The sequence below is a fragment of the Mixophyes fleayi genome, chromosome 1 (assembly GCF_038048845.1).
Source record: "Mixophyes fleayi isolate aMixFle1 chromosome 1, aMixFle1.hap1, whole genome shotgun sequence".
NCBI lineage: Eukaryota > Metazoa > Chordata > Amphibia > Anura > Limnodynastidae > Mixophyes > Mixophyes fleayi.
Genome location: NC_134402.1, coordinates 436,526,502 through 436,546,644, shown reverse-complemented (window position 1 = coordinate 436,546,644; position 20,143 = coordinate 436,526,502). Strand labels below are relative to the sequence as shown.

The window sequence follows — 20,143 nt, the reverse complement described above, 5'->3', positions numbered from 1 at the left end:
ATTTGGTTACAAGGCGGAAACATGTTATTTCATGGTTGGGGAGGATAATCGCCATAAAAATGAACCTGATCCAAAAGCTGCTGTATCTTTTCCAAACCCAAAGTCACTAGCACAATCATTACAGAACTACAATCAAACCTTTTTTAAATAGGAAAGATAAACCCCCTAGATCCTCTATGTCTATACTTAAGAAACCCAGGACCGGGGAAGGCAGAGGCTTCCCAGATATTAAGCTCTACTACTTGACCTTGTCAGACCACTGTTCTTGAAGTAAGACAATTCCTTACCTCCTGTGAGGACCGCACATCCTAGTGGGTTCTTGAAAATCACCTAGGCAGCTTATTGCAAACAAAACGTAGTTTATTCTGTAGATGGCAATACAGACAGGTGAATATACAACTACCAGACAGATACGATTCTTCACAGGTACAGCATACTCACGCAACGGAAGCGTGGTTCCTAGCCACCAATTCACAAACCCTCATTAGTCAAAACACAGGTTATATCCCATTCAAAAATTCAATATTCCCATGGTGGTGGAGCTAATGGTGGGCTGAGTAGAGGCAGTAGCCAGGTTATGATAGATAGGCCAGTGATAAGGCATAACCCTGCGGGTTCCCTTCCATGGTGATTGGGGACTGTTGGCTGCCTGGGGAGAAGGTGCATAGGGGTTTAACCCAGGTGTAGTAGGTGTAGGTGTAGTCCTATTCTCATCAGAAAGTGGCAGTGGTTGGAGAGATCTACGTGTGTTCTGTGTGACATTGACAGGGTCGGATTAACCCGAGGGCTTTCTGGGCTAAAGCCCATGGGCCTCAGGCAAATAGGGACCTGGGGTGGCAGTGGTTTCGCCCCCGGCTGTCAGGTAAGGAATGCTGGCAGGCAGCTAACAGCAAATCCGATGCTGTTAGCTGCCTGCTGTGCCTCATAGTCTCATTGTCATCATCATCAACATTTATTTATATAGTGCCAGCAAATTCCGTAGCGCTTTGCAATTGAGAACAAACATTAATAAGACAATACTGGGTAATATATACAAACAGAGAGGTAAGAGAACCCTGCTCGCAAGCTTACAATCTATGGGACAGTGGGAGTTTTAAACACAAGGACATGTGCTACATCAAATTGTACACTGGACCAGCTAGAATGCAAAGGTAGAAGTATTGAGTGGGCTGTGTGTGTAGCAATGTTGGTCAGAGGGTTGTTGTCTTGTGTTAGCTGTGTAGAGGGTGGTAATAATGTAACCTAGGGAGATTAAAATGGTGGTTGAGGAATATCATAAGCTTGTCTGAAGAGGTGGGTTTTCAGAGAACGCTTGAAGGTTTGAAGACTAGAGGTAATTCTTACTGTGCGAGGGAGGGAATTCCACAAAGTGGGTGCAGCCCGAAAAAAATCCTGTAACCGGGAATGGGAGGACGTGATGAGAGTGGAAGAGAGACGCAGATCTTGTGCAGAACGGAGGTGTTGAGTAGGGAGATATTTTGAGACAAGTGAGGAAATGTATGCCGGTGCAATTTTGTTGATGGCCTTCTATGTTAGTAGAAGAATTTTATATTGGATTCGTTGAAATACAGGCAACAAATGTAGAAACTGTGAGTGAGTGGCTCAGCAGAGGAAGAACGGTTTGCAAGGAAAATCAATTTAGCTGCTGCGTGCAAAATAGATTGTAGGGCTTCAAGTCTGACTTTAGGAAGACCAGTAAAGAGGGAATTGCAATAGTCGATGCGGGAGATGATGAGTGCATGAATTAAGTTTTTTGCAGTGTCTTGTGTGAGATATGTGCATATTCTGGAAATGTTCTTTAGATGTATGTAACATGATTTAGATATAGAGTTGATGTGGGGAATAAATGATAGTTGTGAGTCAAGGATTACACCTAGACAGCGAGCTTGCGGGCTAGGATTTATGGTCATGTTATTAACAGAAATAGAAATGTCAGGCAGGAAGATTCTGTTTTTGGGTGGGAATATTATTAATTCAGTTTTTGAAAGATTGAGTGTCATGGGCACTAGGAGTCTTTGCCCAGGGAATCACCAGATGTTGGCTTACCAGAGTAATATAGATGGTAATAGGTACTCTGGTAGCAGGGTGACAACGGAACTGGAGGAACAGCAGATGGTGAGAGAATGCTCGAGGAAAGTCTATGACTAGCAGCACTGGTAGTGAGTATATAATTGAACACGAGGAACTGGATGGACAAGGAAACGTGAGGGTAGTCAGTGGTCTGCGTATAGCAAGTTGTACCACTGCTATAGTGAGGAGGAATGTCCAGAGGTAGCGAGGAGGTAGTGAGAGTCAGCGGTCTGCGTATAGCAAGTTGTACCACTGTCTAGGTAAAGGAATGGAATCCAGATGAAGGTAGATAACAGGGAAGTCAGTGGTCTGCGTATAGCAAGTTGTACCACTGCTATGTGAGAGGATACTTGAAACTGGTGTCACAGGGAACTGGAAGCAGTGGTCTGCATATAGCAAGTTGTACCACTGCAATATATATGTGAGAAGGACACGAGGAGATGAATGCTATGCAGAGTATACACGGGTACACAGAACTTGATCCCACGATGATATCACAATACAATGATAACAGAGCAGCACTGCTAAAGTATACAAAGTCACAATAACAATCCAGGCAAATAGGAGACAAAGTCAATGGTAGCAATAGTCTCAGTGGATAGAGGACTCCGGAGGAGAACACAACACAGTCCAGCTAGATATGCAATACACAAGCAAAGTCAATGAGAAGTATGCATACCGCGGTTCAGGAGAGCAGGCTGTCAGAGAGGCGTGCAGGGATACCTGAACGGCTGAAGGCCGGCAGGAGGAGAGATCACTGGAAGGTGGAAGCGGTAATCAAGTTGGTGCAGCGCACGGCAGGTAAACCATCATGAACGAGGCAATACTCTGGAAGCAGTAGTAAATGGAACTGGAACTTGAAGAACACGGGAGAGTTGAGGCGGTCTGAACTCCAGTAGCAGAGATGGAAGCAGCGGAGCGCTGACCCGATGAACACAGGAGAGTTGAGATGAGCTGGAACTCTGTAGAAGCAACGGAGGCAGCGGATAGGACTCGGCTGGCTGCAGACACGATGAACACCGGGGAGTTGAGGTGAGCAGGAACTCTGTAGAAGCAACGGAGGCAGCGGATAGGAATCAGCTGATGCAGACACAATGAACACAGGAGAGTTGAAGTGAGTAGGAACTCTGTAGAAACAACGGAGGCAGCGGATAGGAATCAGCTGGTGCAGACACGATGAACACAGGAGAGTTTGAAGTGAGTAGGAACTCTAGAAACAACGGAGGCAGCGGATAGGAATCAGCTGGTGTAGACACGATGAACACAGGAGAGTTGAAGTGAGTAGGAACTCTGTAGAAACAACGGAGGCAGCGGATAGGAATCAGCTGGTGTAGACACGATGAACACAGGAGAGTTGAAGTGGTCTGGAAACCACAATAGAAATAACAGGAATCAGCAGGAGCTGAATACACGAGGAAACACAGGAACACCTTCAGAGGCTCATGGGAATGAGACTCCAAGATCAGGCAACGAGGTATTGACCACAGGTGCTATAAATAGGGAGTGTTGCCTGATCAGCCAATTAATGAAAAGCAACAGATACTGAAGGCTTGAAAGGGCTGCACATGCGCAGACCCTCAGGATGGCGGACGGCCACGGTTCCTAAACACACGAGAAGTAGCACTCACAGTCCGGTGAGAGACAGTACCCCCCCTTTTAAAGGTGGGCACAGAACACCTGGAACCGGGTTTGTCCGGAAACTTAGAATAGAACTTCTTAAGAAGAGTTGGAGAGTTGAGATCTTCTGCTTTGATCCATGAACGTCCTCAGGACCAAAGCCCTTCCAATGAACGAGGAAACGAAGAACTCCTCGCGAAATTTTTGCATCTAATATGTGAGTAATCTCAAAGTTCTCCTCTTGATGAATTTGAACTGGCCGAGGTGCTGAAGGAGGGACCGAGAAACGGTTGATGATAAGAGGTTTGAGCAAAGACACATGGAAGGCATTGGAAATACGAAGGTTCTTAGGAAGTAGAAGTTTGAAACAAACTGGATTTATCACTTTAATGATCCTATACGGACCAATAAAACGAGGAGCGAACTTCATGGATGGGACCTTCAATTGAATATTTTTGGTTGATAACCAAACACGATCTCCGATTTTCAGTGGTGGAATAGCCCGTCTCTTTTTATCTGCAAAAGACTTATATCTGGCAGAAGTCTTCTTTAAACAGGTTTTGACCTGCGACCAAATATTTTTGAAGGTTTGGCAAATAGTCTCTACAACAGGAACTTGGGTGGGAGGGAGGGCAGGAAATTCCGGAAAAAACGGATGGTGACCGTAACCCACAACGAATGGAGTTTTAGAAGATGACTCATGATAACCATCTTCAACGTCCGAGGACGTCACGAACGCCCGATGAGGAGGAAGGCGTTCTGACAGAACCTTATCGCACAGATCCGTAGATGAAGGATCCTGTGGAGGAAGACCTGGTGGAATAGACGACTGTTGTATTTTAAGTGGAATAACTTGAGAGAGACAACGATGATGACATTCAGACCCCCAGGATGTGACTTGAGGAGTGTTCCAGTTGATCTGAGGGGAATGAAGTTGAAGCCATGGAAGGCCTAGTATGATAGGACTGGTAGTAACAGGAAGAATTAAAAATGAAATTTCTTCTTGGTGTAATACACCAATTTGAAGGGTTACTGGAGACGTACTCTGAGTGATGAGACCATTAATAATGCGTGATCCATCGATAGCAGTCACAGTAATAGGTGTCTTCAAAGTAATTATTGGTAGGGACCATAGATTCACGAGGGATTTAGAAATAAAGTTTCCCGCAGCTCCAGAGTCAATAAGTGCTTGGGACTTAAAGGATTTGGTAGGAAAGGAAACTGTAACATCAAAAGCACAGACTTTTAATTTCGAGGAACAAGAAGAGGACTCCAGAAACCCTAACCTTATCTCTCCAGTATTGGTTAGAGCCCGGCATTTCCTGGGACATGAGTTCAGCATGTGAGTAGAGTCAGCGCAATAGATACAGAGTCTATTTATCACTCTTCGTTCTCTCTCCTCTGCAGTTAATTTGGAGCGACCTATCTCCATAGGTACTACTGGAAATGGAGCTTGATGAACTTAAGGTACCGAGCGAAGAGGCGCTTTGAAAGAAGTTACTCTTTCGGAATCATTCTCACGAAACCTCATGTCTACACGAAGGCAAAGGGATATCAAATCATCCAAAGAGGAGGGTACTTCTTGTGAGGTCAGTGCGTTTTTAATTTTATCGGAAAGCCCCTGCCAGAAGGCGGCGATCAGTGCCTCAGCGTTCCACTGAAGTTCAGAGGCTAGTATCCGAAATTGAATGACGTACTGAGCTACGGTGCGAGATCCTTGGCGTAGACGGAGGATGCTGGATGCAGCGGAAATAACCCGACCTGGTTCATCAAATACACTTCGGAACGTGGAAATAAATTTGGCACTATCCTGTATTAATGGATCATTTCTTTCCCACAGAGGGGAAGCCCATGCGAGAGCTTGTCCGGAAAACAAGGAAATGAGATAGGCCACTCTGGAACGATGAGTAGAGAAATTTTGAGGTTGGAGCTCAAAATGGACGGAGCATTGGGTAAGAAAGCCCCTACAGGTTTTGGGGTCTCCATCATATTTTGACGGAGTAGGCAGGTGAAGCATGGAAGCCGTAGACACCTGGAATGGCACTGGGGAAACGGAGGAAAGCACAGGAGCATCAATAGTAGCTGTGATATTTTGCACAGTTGTTCCTTGGGAGGCTAACGCCTGGTAACATTGCAGCAACAGTTGTTGGCGAGCATCCTGTTGTTCCATACGGGTAACCAGATGCTGCAGCATCTCTTTAGCTGTAGGTTCCGCATCTGGGTCTGTCATGGCCTGATCTTACTGTCACGGGCACTAGGAGTCTTTGCCCAGGAAATCACCAGATGTTGGCTTACCAGAGTAATATAGATGGTAATAGGTACTCTGGTAGCAGGGTGACAACGGAACTGGAGGAACAGCAGATGGTGAGAGAATGCTCGAGGAAAGTCTATGACTAGCAGCACTGGTAGTGAGTATATAATTGAACACGAGGAACTGGATGGACAAGGAAATGTGAGGGTAGTCAGTGGTCTGCGTATAGCAAGTTGTACCACTGCTATAGTGAGGAGGAATGTCCAGAGGTAGCGAGGAGGTAGTGAGAGTCAGCGGTCTGCGTATAGCAAGTTGTACTGCTGTCTAGGTAAAGGAATGGAATCCAGGTGAAGGTAGGTAACAGGGAAGTCAGTGGTCTGCGTATAGCAAGTTGTACCACTGCTATGTGAGAGGATACTTGAAACTGGTGTCACAGGGAACTGGAAGCAGTGGTCTGCATATAGCAAGTTGTACCACTGCAATATATATGTGAGGAGGACACGAGGAGATGAAAGCTATGCAGAGTATACACGGGTACACAGAACTTGATCCCACGATGATATCACAATACAATGATAACAGAGCAGCACTGCTAAAGTATACAAAGTCACAATAACAATCCAGGCAAATAGGAGACAAAGTCAATGGTAGCAATAGTCTCAGTGGATAGAGGACTCCGGAGGAGAACACAACACAGTCCAGCTAGATATGCAATACACAAGCAAAGTCAATGAGAAGTATGCATACCGCGGTTCAGGAGAGCAGGCTGTCAGAGAGGCGTGCAGGGATACCTGAACGGCTGAAGGCCGGCAGGAGGAGAGATCACTGGAAGGTGGAAGCAGTAATCAAGTTGGTGCAGCGCACGGCAGGTAAACCATCATGAACGAGGCAATACTCTGGAAGCAGTAGTAAATGGAACTGGAACTTGAAGAACACGGGAGAGTTGAGGCGGTCTGAACTCCAGTAGCAGAGATGGAAGCAGCGGAGCGCTGACCCGATGAACACAGGAGAGTTGAGATGAGCTGGAACTCTGTAGAAGCAACGGAGGCAGCAGATAGGACTCGGCTGGCTGCAGACACGATGAACACCGGGGAGTTGAGGTGAGCAGGAACTCTGTAGAAGCAACGGAGGCAGCGGATAGGAATCAGCTGATGCAGACACAATGAACACAGGAGAGTTGAAGTGAGTAGGAACTCTGTAGAAACAACGGAGGCAGCGGATAGGAATCAGCTGGTGCAGACACGATGAACACAGGAGAGTTTGAAGTGAGTAGGAACTCTGTAGAAACAATGGAGGCAGCGGATAGGAATCAGCTGGTGTAGACACGATTAACACAGGAGAGTTGAAGTGGTCTGGAAACCACAATAGAAATAACAGGAATCAGCAGGAGCTGAATACACGAGGAAACACAGGTACACCTTCAGAGGAATGAGACTCCAAGATCAGGCAACGAGGTATTGACCACAGGTGCTTTAAATAGGGAGTGTCGCCTGATCAGCCAATTAATGAAAAGCAACAGATACTGAAGGCTTGAAAGGGCTGCACATGCGCAGACCCTCAGGATGGCGGACGGCCACGGTTCCTAAACACACGAGAAGTAGCACTCACAGTCCGGTGAGTGACATTGAGTTTGAGTTGGCGAGAAGAAATCCAAGATGAAATGGCAGAAAGACAGTCAGTAACGCGAGACAACACAGATGGTGAAAGATCAGAAGAGGATAGATTTGTGTATCATCCGCATAGAGATGATACTGAAATCCAAAGGAGCTTATTAGTTTTCCAAGAGAAGTGGTGTAGATAGAGAATAGCAGAGGACATAGGACTGAGCCTTGTGGTACTCCAACTGATAAAGGAAGCGGAGCAGAGGTGTATCCAGAGAAATTAACACTGAGTGATTAGATAGGTAGAATGAGAACCAGGATAGGACAATGCCTTCAAGACCTCGGGATTGTAGCGTTTGTTTGAGGAAAGAGTGGTCAACAGTGTCACATGCAGCAGAGAGATCCAGGAGAATTAGAAGAGAGTTATGGCTTTTTGCTGTGATCAAATCATTGACAACCTTGGTCAGTGCAGTCTCTGTGGAGTGTTGAGAGCGAAAGCCTGACTGAAGAGGATCCAATAGATTGTTTGCTGTAAGAAAGTGTGTGAAGCGAGTGTAGGCAATTCTCTCGAGAAGCTTGGAGGGGCATGGGAGCTGAGAGATGGGCCGGTAATTTGCGAGAGAGTTTGGGTCAGAGTGGTTGAAAGTCTGCATCATTTCTTCCTACTTGTGATGGCAGACAAAGCCTTATGTAGAATTGAAAGTACAATGATGAGATAGGGAACTGAAATAGCTATAGCATGAGGAGGGAGTGGCTGAGCAAGTAGTACAACAGGCTGATTAAACAGAAGGGATTTTGCAGGGGAAATAAACTGACAGATAAAACAAATGTTCATGAGCTGAGTAGAAAATAAGAGCAGAGTCCAAAACAGTCCTCATCTTGCGTGAAGCTTGAAGCCAGGGAGAGATGGAAACATCAGGAGTAGAGTATGGTTTTTCAAGTGAATACTGACTGTTGTCCTTGTGTAGCTGTGATAATAGGCAGAATGTTCTTCTCCTGTTTAACTCCAGTATAACTCGGAATTATGCTAGTTAATTTTTTTACACATGTAACTATACACTTAGTGCTATACACACTAACTATGCAGCCATTCTACAATAAATATATATAGTTAACAAACACATGTGATTAGTGTTCTTCAATCAGGCCCTCAATAAACTCCCCCAAACACTCACTCATAGGGCTAGATTTACTAAGCTGCGGGTTTCAAAAAGTGGGGATGTTGCCTATAGCAACCAATCAGATTCTAGCTATCATTTTGTAGAAGGTACTAAATTAATGAAAGCTAGAATCTGATTGGTTGCTATAGGCAACATCCCCACTTTTTTAAACCCGCAGCTTAGTAAATCTAGCCCATAGTCTCACTCTCATGAGATCTCCTCACTAAGGAGATTACTGAGCACCGTGGCCGCACTTACAGGGAGAGCAGAACACCTGTTGCCTGCTGCAGCAATGAGAGGAACCAGAGGACAGTGAGGAGGACCACAAGTAATTAGGTAAGTGCTCGGGGGTGGGGGTAGAGGAGGAGTGGAGCAATGACTATCAAATCATATCAATATCAAGCAAGAAAGTAGAAAATAAAGGTGCTGCACTGAGCAAGCAAGATCATATCTTGCTGGACTATGTGGCCTGTGAATAAATAGAGTTAATCAAACTGTTCTATTACCGTATTTAATTAACTGTATTTAAGTTAGCTATTAATTGGGATAACGAGGTTGAATAACTCACAATGCCTCATTTGTATGCACAATTGAAGCAACCATTTCAGATTGCATACCTCTGTGGTAGATGGCAAGCTTGCACCTGGATCTGCAGGAAGTTCTGATCATGACTGGGCCTGGGGCAGAAAACATAGCAAAAAGGAAAAAATGAAAAAAGATAACAGAAAAGATATATAATTAAGAATGTTCCAATTGATTATGACATCACTACGTATATAGTGATTCCCTTGCATGCACACGCAATATCATCATCAGCTATTCATATAGCGTCACTAATTCCGCAGCGCTGTACAGAGAACTCACTCACATCAGTCCCTGCCCCATTGGAGCTTACAGTCTAAATTTCCTAACATACACGCAGAATGTCCCAAAATAGACCAAAACAGGTAAAGAAGACCCCCATTATTATAATTATTAGCACCATCTTTTCTACCTATCTCGTGTTTTTTTCTTGTACCTTGAGCTATTGGAATTTGAAGTGGTACGTTTATTTGGTCTATTGGTGTGCATGCAAGGGAATCACTTTATACATGGTGATGCCATAATCCATTGAAACATACTACACTATAATTTTTTTCTGTTATCCTTTTTATTTTTACTTTTTTGTATGAGCTCTGCTTCCAACTTCTTTTTTGCATTTTGAAAACACTGTGTAGGAATATTAAAATGAACATTTGTCAAGCAACTTATGCCCAATCCGATATTACTGGAGGGTTCCCAAAAATATCAGATTGGGCATAAATCACTTGACAAATGGGGGCCTCAAAGTGCCCGTAGCCCAGGGTCCTACAATGTCTTAACCCGGCCCTGGACATGGGTGTATACCTTGCGCAGATCAAAGCAGGGCTTATTTATTTACCTGGGTAAATGTTTGGAAGTATTATTATTATTACCATTTATTTATATGCATAAAACTGCTGTTCCTATGAAGTGGAAAACATGCTTACCACTATGCGGACAACGGGGCTCCTCTTCTTACTCCAGTGCGCATGCGCCGAGTGAACCCCTCGGGCATACGCACAGATATCTCTGGTCTCGCTCTACAACTATAGTTGTAGAGAGTGAGCGGTGAGTGACAGGGAGGGATCATGTGATCCCTCCACATATGCGCTGTCCAGCTCTGCTCTTTGGAGCAGAGCTGACAGCACTGAAACGCGAAGAGCAGAGCTGACAGCACTGAAACTTTTCATTAATGATAATGTACTGTATTTTGAATATACACCATATCTTCTGGTCTCTCTGGAGCAGGAGCAGTAAATAAAAGCAGGGGAGTGTAGAAGAAAGCTGACAACAGGTGCACTACTCGAGGAAAAATACACTTTGGAAAACTGACCCCATTGTTATTAAGTTTGAGATAGTAAACACATTGCACTCCAATGTTGTAGAACTAGAAGTCCCAGCAGATACATAACATGGCTAAACCTGCGCTAGAGAGTTTCAAACCACGGGCTAAGATCCCTGGATGGTACCAGAGACCATCTCCTCAACACCTGGTGACGTCACTGATTGGCAACTACCAACGCGCTACTAAGCGTCCCACTTTAGATTTCATTAATAAATTACGTGCCAACCACAAGATGGCGATAGAACGTGGCTTCTCGTCATACCCATGTACCAACGTTATACCACCGCCAGGACGTCACTTCCTAGCGGAGACCTTCACAGCCTGTCGTGTGTGAGCTATCAGGTGCGTTTTGTGTTTACAAGCAGATGTGGACGGTGATTTTCCCGTCTCTCCGTCACGCCCGTATACTGGTGCTGGGAGGATGGTGCGTCCCCATGAGGGCGGGAAGCAGCTCCGGGGCTCGTGCAACCGCCTCCTCTCCTCGTGGCTTATGGCGTGAAAGACTCCCCGTATAGTCCTATATACATCCATATATATATATATATATATATATCACACAGGCACCCTGACCACATAACGTACTGGGAGGGAATTAGCGGGATAAAATGGCGACAGTCAGGAGGACGGATGAGGAGTATTGTGTGACGCACAGATCCCGGCTCATCCATCCTGCAGTTATTACAGGAGATGTCACCACGGCACATATGTTACACCCTGGTGCTTCTGGTACATGCACATCACATGTGCTACACCCTGGTGCTGGTACATACACAGCATGTATACAATAAGACCAGGTCTTGCCAGATATTTAGTGTATGTGTCAGGTATTTGCATCTTATATGTAATGTCCATACAGCACAGCGATGAACCCAAATGTATGTGTGTGTGCATATATCTATAGGGCATATGTTTACGAAAGTATATGCAGCACTTTTATAGCACGAAGGGATCAAATACACTGTGGGACGTATTCAATTGTTGAGAATTCCCGCCGTGTAAAAACTATTACTGTTATTACCTTAGTAGTTAGCTGGATTTCAGCTCGCGGCTCAGGGAGCTGCGAGCTGAAATCCAGCGAGAAAAGTACCGTAGTAACGGTAATAGTGCGCGGACTGCGGGATTTTTGGGGTTTCCGCCGTCAATTGAATACCCCCCCCCCTACACCTGTATGCATTTTATACATACTCGCCAAGACTCACAAATTCTGGTCAATTCTCCTGCATTCTGTCCACCTCCTAGTGAAGTAGGAGAGATGGAGGCCAAAATGAGGAGATTGTGATACGGGGTGGACCAAAATTATGCAATTTGTAGTTGTGCTTCACATCCTCTCAGGGATTTCCCAGAAGAGATGATAAAAAGGTTGTCGGGTATGATTTTACTAAATCCTCCCAGTGTGAGCTATGCAGGCTTTTCATGTCTTGGACCTAAACATGTATATTTTCTGTGTAAGTGCGAAATACATTACTTATCTGTCTTTAAAAGTGTTACAATAGAGGTATTGGTTCTGTTATATGTAATAATGAAATACTTGGGGATCATGGTGTGTGTGTGAGACAAAATTACCAAAGAGCAGCTGTGGTAGTATTCACGTTAATTGGCACAAAGTTTTTGGGTATTTCTTTCAGTACATACAGAATAGTGCATGTGTGGATATTGCACACAAAGAAAAATTAAAATTGTAGCTCTTAAAAAGGGCACCTCAATGATTTTATGCTATGGCTGACTCTGCAAGTCAGTGAATCTACGGACTCAATGCTGCTTAAAACTTCGCTCCTGCAAAATTCAGTTTTTATTCAGCCGAAGTTATCAACCCAACATGTGCGTTTGCTTGATAAAGAGGTATATCAAAGTTGAATTCTTCAAGCACTGCACTGCTTCTATTGAGCCCTGTTTGAATAATGACTTTTAAATCAATTTAACATGTCTGTTGTCGGTGTTTATCTAATGCCATCCTCCTACAACATGGCACAGATATGTTTTTAGCTTCTACTCTGTTGGGGATGCAACTTCATTATGTTCATTACATTGACCCAACATGTGGGATGATCTTTTTAAAAATATATGGTAGCATCCAGATAAATGGTCTCGTAAACGACCACCAAGAAAGTATAAAACACTCCAATATTCTTTCCTACGAGGGCTTTAATCTACTGTACCACCATTATTTGTTTTTATATATGTTCTTGGTCTAGGTGTCAGATGTGTACGTTTTTAAAATGTTTTCTCAGCTGCCTTGTACGGTTTTGGGCTGAACAAATTTGTGTGTTTGATATCTGTTAGGATTATTACATAGTAGAAACAATCTCTTATTAATCAGGAGTATAGGTGGAGAATGATGGCATGTGCATTTAGTCAGATAACTTTGTTTTTTCTTTTACAGAATGCCTAAATCAAAGGAGATCCTTTCTTCAAGCACATCTGGAAGTGATTCCGATGATGAAGTTGACCAAAAGGTGAGTTTTTTTTTAAGATGTAAAATCCTTTTTTTTTTTTTTTTGTGACGTCCACTGAATTAATAAGTGGTTGAAACATGTATAAAGATGACCATGTCCAGGATTCTGATCTGGTGAAGAGATTTGCATTTATAAATGTTATAGTTTTCTGTGGTCTCTCTTAGTAAAAAATAAATAAATCATATTTTCACGCGCTGTAAGAAACTGCCATCCTGAGTTGTACAGCTGTATCCTGTTTCAGATACTGAAATAAATGCTCACTTGTGCTTCATTTAGGCATGTTCTACTAATATGAGTGTACAGGACAGCAGTACTGCAATTTTGTTTAATTTTCCCTCTGGTAATGGACAGTTATCAGACATAAAAGGTGCCAAACGTTCAGTCGGTATCTCATGTGTACGGTGTTGTTGGTTGACACGCAGCATGTCTGAAAAAGCACTGTAAAGCCATAAATGAGTGGAGTAGGTATTGCTGCACTCTCCTTGCTCTTTGTCTGTTTTTAGACATATAAAGCATTTTGGTCATTACAGTGAAGAGTACCAGCGCTGCCATTATGGGCAGAGAGCGCGGGTACTGGGTAAATGGCACCCACCATTTGGATGGATTGTACCAAGTCCCCCGCTCTTCTCAGCATGGGGAGGGACTTGCGTGTACACTTTTAGTGCCATCTTTGTTGGCAAAGAGACATGTGTAATGGCTGTTGGGTGCTTAAACATATAGAAGCCAAGCTACAGCCAGCAGGTACCACTACAGAGGCTGCATGAAGGAGGGGGAGAACCAGCTTCCCCATCCTGGCAGGCTACATGGACTCTTCCTGAAGCAGTAAGACACACAGGAGATGGAGAGGCTGCAGATACAGACTTGCTGACAGGCTCCTTTCTCTGAGACATGGGGTACTAGACCTCTGGAGGGCTCAGTACCTACTAAGCCCCCCCCCAGAGTTATCTAGTTACTGTTGGCCCTGGTTTTTGGCTGCAGTGTTGCGTCCCTCCCTTCAAGGGGCTGCTTTAGAACGTCCCCATGGTAGCAGTGTCCCCAGATAGGATGAAAGAGAAAAGAGGATTTTTATACATACAATAAATCTGATTCCATCTGGGAGACACTTCATTCCCTCCCTTCTGCTAATTGTTCTTCAGTGGAGGTTTCACCTTCCTTGGGGCTTTTTGTATTACACTGAGGCTACAGGGGGTTGTAGAGGGGAGGAGTTCTGTCAGCAAGTAGTAAACAAATGAATCAACTTATTAAGTGCCAACTCCAAGATCCCCACATACAACCCATGGTAGCAGTGTCCCCCCCGATGGAATCAAAGAAACAGATTTATCGCAAATATAAAAATCCTCTTTTTTTTTCTTTTTTTTTTTTTTTTAATGCTATCTGGACCATGAGATTGAATTTGAATGGTAATTCCACATTTTGGGTAAGAAATGTTATCCTCTCCTCTTAATTGTGGGTGTCGTCCTTCTGTGACCCTCATCTTTTGAAGCTGAAGGAGTCCATGAAAAAATTTGGGCTCCCTCATTGGGAGGGTCTGTATTGGAGTAGGCTGCAAATAGAGCCCTGCGTTGGATGTGTCTGCCTCCTGTCCATAATCATGTTGCTATGGCTGCCGACGTTCGTAGTCCCAACACCATTTGTTATCTTGCTGGAACTATTGCATAGATAACATGAAGAGGCACTGACGGGTGCAGGAGGTAGTTTGCTGCATATTCTTTAATTCAGCTCGCCTTCATGGTTTTCTTCATGCACTTGTACAGCAGAGAGAATAGGCTCCCCATAGTTAATATGAGAGAGCATGGTGGGGAGGCATTAACATTTAAAGGCTATTAAACCAAAGACAACATTTGATCCAATATGGAAAAGCATTGTATTACATTCATAAATGTTGACAATTTTATATTTTAAAATTAATTTCTTATTGCTTATTTTACGTTGAGTATAAGTCTCTTTTCTCCCCTCTGTTTTAAGCCAAAGAGAAAAAAGCAGCCTCCACCAGAGAAAGAGAAACCAACAAAGAAACAGAAAACTGGTGGGGAGAGTTCTAAAGGATCCGCAGCCTCCAAACAAAGCGGTAACAATCCAGATGATAACATGTTCCAGGTATGTTGTTTGTAAAACTCTGTATTAGAATTAATGTGCTCATGGATAATTTTGCAGTTTCAAACATATGCACTTGTAAAGAGTGTGTACCACTCCGAAATGACTGACTAGAAACATTTGGTTTGAGGTTTGCTGCTACGGAGCCACCTGACTTCTCAAGAACTTTGCTATGTCTCTTAACAGATTGGGAAAATGAGGTACGTTAGTGTTCGGGACTTCAAAGGAAAACTGCTTATCGATATTAGGGAATATTTTATGGACCATTCTGGAGACATGAAACCAGGAAAGAAAGGTAATATTGACATTAAATAACCTGATTGTTGCGTCTTTTAACAAATATTAAAATAATCCATAGAAATGTACTTAAATGTTGTTTTTCCTGTTTTGCTTTGGAACATAGAAATATCAAATATTAAAACAATATAATTTAGTGTTTAAAAAGGTCCCATAGTTCATGTAGCACAGTAGTATTTGAAACAGTGAGCATGTAGATATGCTTAGGGACCTGGCATTCTAGTATTAATAATAAATGCTGACAAACCAGCACGCTATTCTCCTCTGTATGCTGCAACCACGATAATTGGCAAAACGATGATAAAATCGGACCAAATTATTCCTCTGATACACAGCAAATGAAAATTAGACTAGAGGTATAATGTGATATGAGTGTAGCTGATAGAACCTCAGTCTTATAACTTGTAACAGTAATTACATTAACAAGGGCCTCTATCCTTATGTTCTCTTCTTCTTGTTTTCCTTTGTCCCCCCCCCTCCCTTTCTCCTTCTCGTCACAATACTCCTGCCTCTGTCTCTCTCCTTCTCGTCACAATACTCCTGCCTCTGTCTCTCTCCTTCTCGTCACAATACTCCTGCCTCTGTCTCTCTCCTTTTCCCATGCTTTTACATCTCCATCTTTGCCCTGATCCTATTAGTGGACACTGGTCCAGCCTTTGTTCTTCATTCCCCATCTCCCTCTCCACTCTATCTGTGCATTGGTAGTCCTTTTTACCTCTTTGGCAGTGAATCTGCGCTCTCTGCCAAGTTTGTAATTTTTGTACTACTTGCACCTTATTTGTACTGTTTGCACTCATTGCACTTTGTCTTTATACTGCCTGTATGCTGTGTATTGTTGTCCCATGCTTTATGTATGGTGCTGTGGACCCTTTGTGGCGGTTCATAAATATACAATAATAATAACAAGGACACTTGCAACAAATGTATCAAATTCAATTAGCAATCTGGCGCAATGAGGTCATAAACATAAGAGGAATATAACACTCACTAGAGAAGGAATGGAAAATCCATATGTGATATCACTTAACACTATAATAGACCCAAATCACAGCATATAGACTCAGCCCATTAATTGATCGGTAGAGATTGTAAATTGACAATCTTGTTAATTCACTTTTTTCGTGTTTTTCACTTTCTCCATCTATTTAAAAACAAACAAAAAAGATATTTACACAATTGTGAACAACTCATTATGCATGGATAAGGTACAGAGGCCCACATAAGTTTATATTTTCAGGTGCAGATAGTCACTGTCTATAAAGATGGTAGTATTTGATGAAAGCGTTCACTCTGTATCCAAGCTAAACTCTGCAACCGAACTTTAACACCTGCCACATGAATATTTTATATTCACATCTTGTTAGTTACATTCTATAAATAGATACAATGCAGATAGAATACAAGGCTGTGTGGTTAATCTAATTGTAATTTATTTACACTGCTTGATATCGGTCTGTGGACAATTCCAGCTTCACATCGGTAATAAGATCTTTGTACTACAAAGACCCTATGGGCCTCAATAGCAAAAAAAAAAAAAGGCGCAAAATTGCACCTCGGCAAAACAACTTTGCAATGTGCACGAGGTGGGGATTTAAAATGTATGGACAGATTTAGATTTGGGGACTGGGTGTGCACCTCTTGTATTACAACATGGTTCTGTAGTCTTTCCATGTAACTTTATCCACATGTGTAGTATTAGGTGACAGGTGACATATTTGTGTTGCCGACTGCTCATTGCTGCGCAGGCACAGTGACCTGTGCATTGTCTGCGCTCCTCCTACAGCACTAATCCCTGCTGTCATTAACTTCTGTGTGGTCCAAAGAGGGGGTCTGGGTCTTTTCCTAGCATCCCAAATACAGGATACATGCTTCCTCATTTGACACAGGGACGTCCAGCAGAGGGCAGTGCAGGAGAGCCCCATGTAAGGTCTCTCCTGTCTGAAGTACTGTTGGGGCCATCGAAACGAAAAGAATCCACCCTATTGGATTCAGTTTCACTGAATTCTTTTATGCCGACAAAAGGGAGCATCCGTGAAGCAAACCATGGTCTCCTCAAGTTAAAAAGATGATAAAGTGTGTGTGTGTGGGGTGGGGTGAGGGGATAAGTACAAGCTTTAATTTAAAGTCTTATTCATTGATTCACATTTAAAATACACATTTTCTGGTATAATTAATATTAATATATATAAAATATATATATTTACCATTATAAATATAATATTCGGGAGAGCTTGCTGCTTAAATTGTTAGGGAAATTAGTGGGCTGCACCTACTTTGTTAACCTGACAGATACAGAACTTGGAATATTGTGTGGTTTTTTTCATAATGCTTTCCCTCCGCTCCAGAATGGATTAACACAAAAGGAAATGTATTTTAATAAGCTAAAGACTATATAGATAGATATTGTAGCCTTTACCTTCAGTTTGGAACCACAAAGCAGAGTGTGACTGTTTTCAGCTTCTCACGGTTTCCTCTCTGAACCAGGCTCATCAATATTGGCGAGTGTAGGCATGTTGGCTTAACACCCAGCATTGAAGGGGCCAATTGCATTTCTAGTTGAAGTCAATTTGAAACCATAGTATATTCTTTCTCTTGATCCCACCTCCGCCCCTTCAAATTTAGTGCCTCCACCAGCGTTTTCCTTCCTCGTTTCTTTATTTTTTCTTCTCATTATGTTCATTTGCTATGAGAATATTCCATTTACATATCATGTTGTCATTGTATTATGATTGTATATGTTTTAATACTCATCTGTGAATTCTTGCCTTGTACATGATCTTCATTTACTGTATCATTAAATGCATTTATTTCTTGTTTTTGTAAAAATCTATCAAATGGCACTATGGAGAGACAGAACAATAACTATAATAAATTGGTCTTGAACATAAGTGAACTTTAATTTATATTAGTTTTATTAGTTTATATCTCTCCTTCCTGTAGTTGTATCTGTTAATTTTGTCTTGAACAATGTGTGTTTTGTTCTAGGTATTTCATTAAATCCTGAGCAGTGGAATCAACTGAAGGAACAGATGTCCGACATTGATGATGCAATAAGAAAACTGTAATATCCATCCATTGGGAAAGAAACCTCATGTTTTACTGTTAAGCACTCTTTTTACATTAGCTATTTTGTTTTTTACTTTTTATGTTTGTTTTACAAGTAGTTGTATTTTTGGATTGCAAAACAATTTGTAAGATGAAGCGTTTTTTATGTGCATTAAAACTGGGCAGATTTGATATTCAGTTTGAGCCTCCATTTAAAAAAAATCCCCGAATTGGATGATTTTTCTTTTTTTAGGCCAAGCTGTTTGTTTCTGAACACTATAGACTTAAGAATCATCACATATAAGTTCTACGGTGGAAAAGGTTCTCCTGATGGGATATAATGGTCAGCTTATGGGTCTTTCTGAATGGTTTCTCTGTCTAAGATTAAAGCTTGCTGCCTTTTTATGTGGACATCCATAGAAAGTTATACCACCAGAGAGCTGCTGCTTAGCATCCATTTACCAGCAATACATGGACTGTCTCTTGTCTGTTCTGTCGTTGTGTGTGTGCTCCGTCCACTGTGACCAGTGAATATACCTAGTGTACGGTTTGCTTTTTTTTAAAGCCAGTGTTCCTTTTACTAATTTTCAATGCACATATGAAAGCATCTCTTAACATGTTTGTTTGTAAGCCGCCCTGTGTTTAGGTCAGTGGCACTTATTTTTATTTTGCTTTTTTATAAGAAGTCTCTTTATCACCCACCTTTACTGTAACATTTGTTTAGATTGCGAAGCTTGCTGTACAATGAGTGAATTTACATTCCCAGGCAATACTGATCCAGCAAACTGTCTGAATACTCATTTTTGTAACCTAATACAATAACGTGTTAATTACAATAACTGTTCAGATAAGTGTGATAGAAGCTGTTGTTGTGAATAGTCTCTTTAGGATTCCCCTTTATTTAGTGTGAAATGAGTGTGGGGGGGGATTTGTCCAGATTAAAGGTGTATTCTCTCCAGGAACAAGGTGTGCTTATCTTTACTAAGACCTATGATGTAAGGTTCTGGTGCTTCTATTGCTGCTTACTGCCAGCAAGTCTCAGGCAAAACCTTGTATGTATGCGTGAGGGAAGTGGTCACCCTCATTACTACCGTCGTGAAGTAGATTACATAGTAAACAGAATTTTGGTATAAACTATGCCTAAGTAAATATACAATAACAGTATAAAATCTTATATTGAGGCTGACATTTAAGATATTTCAATGTAACTTGTTTTTTTGTACTAGATGGGTTTGAATTTTTTTTTAGTAGATGATTGGTATCATGTCTTTAAAACTAGTGTACTGGAGAGTTTCCAGTGTATAATAGAGACTAGAGGGGTCGCTTCTGCCTATGTCCATATTTAGTGTTACAATGAACGAGAAAAAATAAAAAAATAAAATAAAAACATCTTTATGCCTCTTGTTAATTTTGACTTTGTAATAAGCAATGATAATTTGTATGGTTCTGGTTTATATTTGTGACTTGTGGTAACCACATCCTGACTGCTCACTTCTTTTCTATGTTGCATTGATATTGCCTGGACGGAGTAAAAAAAATAAAGGTGGAAAGTGTGCAGCTGCCATGAATGGACCCTGGCTCTCAATGACAACCAGGGAGTCCAGAGAGAAGGCAGGAAGGCATCATTTTTTTTTATTTTTTATTTTTTA

At 42.3% G+C, this 20,143-nt stretch overlaps 1 protein-coding gene across 1 annotated transcript; it reads left to right on the top strand.

Moving 5' to 3' along the window:
• The first annotated feature begins 10,830 nt into the window (after positions 1–10,830).
• On the top strand, positions 10,831–19,889 carry LOC142100813 (activated RNA polymerase II transcriptional coactivator p15-like). Its single transcript, XM_075184641.1, has 5 exons — positions 10,831–10,947; positions 12,986–13,058; positions 15,024–15,155; positions 15,339–15,447; positions 18,435–19,889. Exons 2-5 carry the CDS (start codon positions 12,987–12,989, stop codon positions 18,512–18,514), a joined length of 393 nt encoding a protein of 130 aa, XP_075040742.1. The 5' UTR covers positions 10,831–10,947; position 12,986; the 3' UTR covers positions 18,515–19,889.
• The last annotated feature ends 254 nt before the right edge of the window (positions 19,890–20,143 follow it).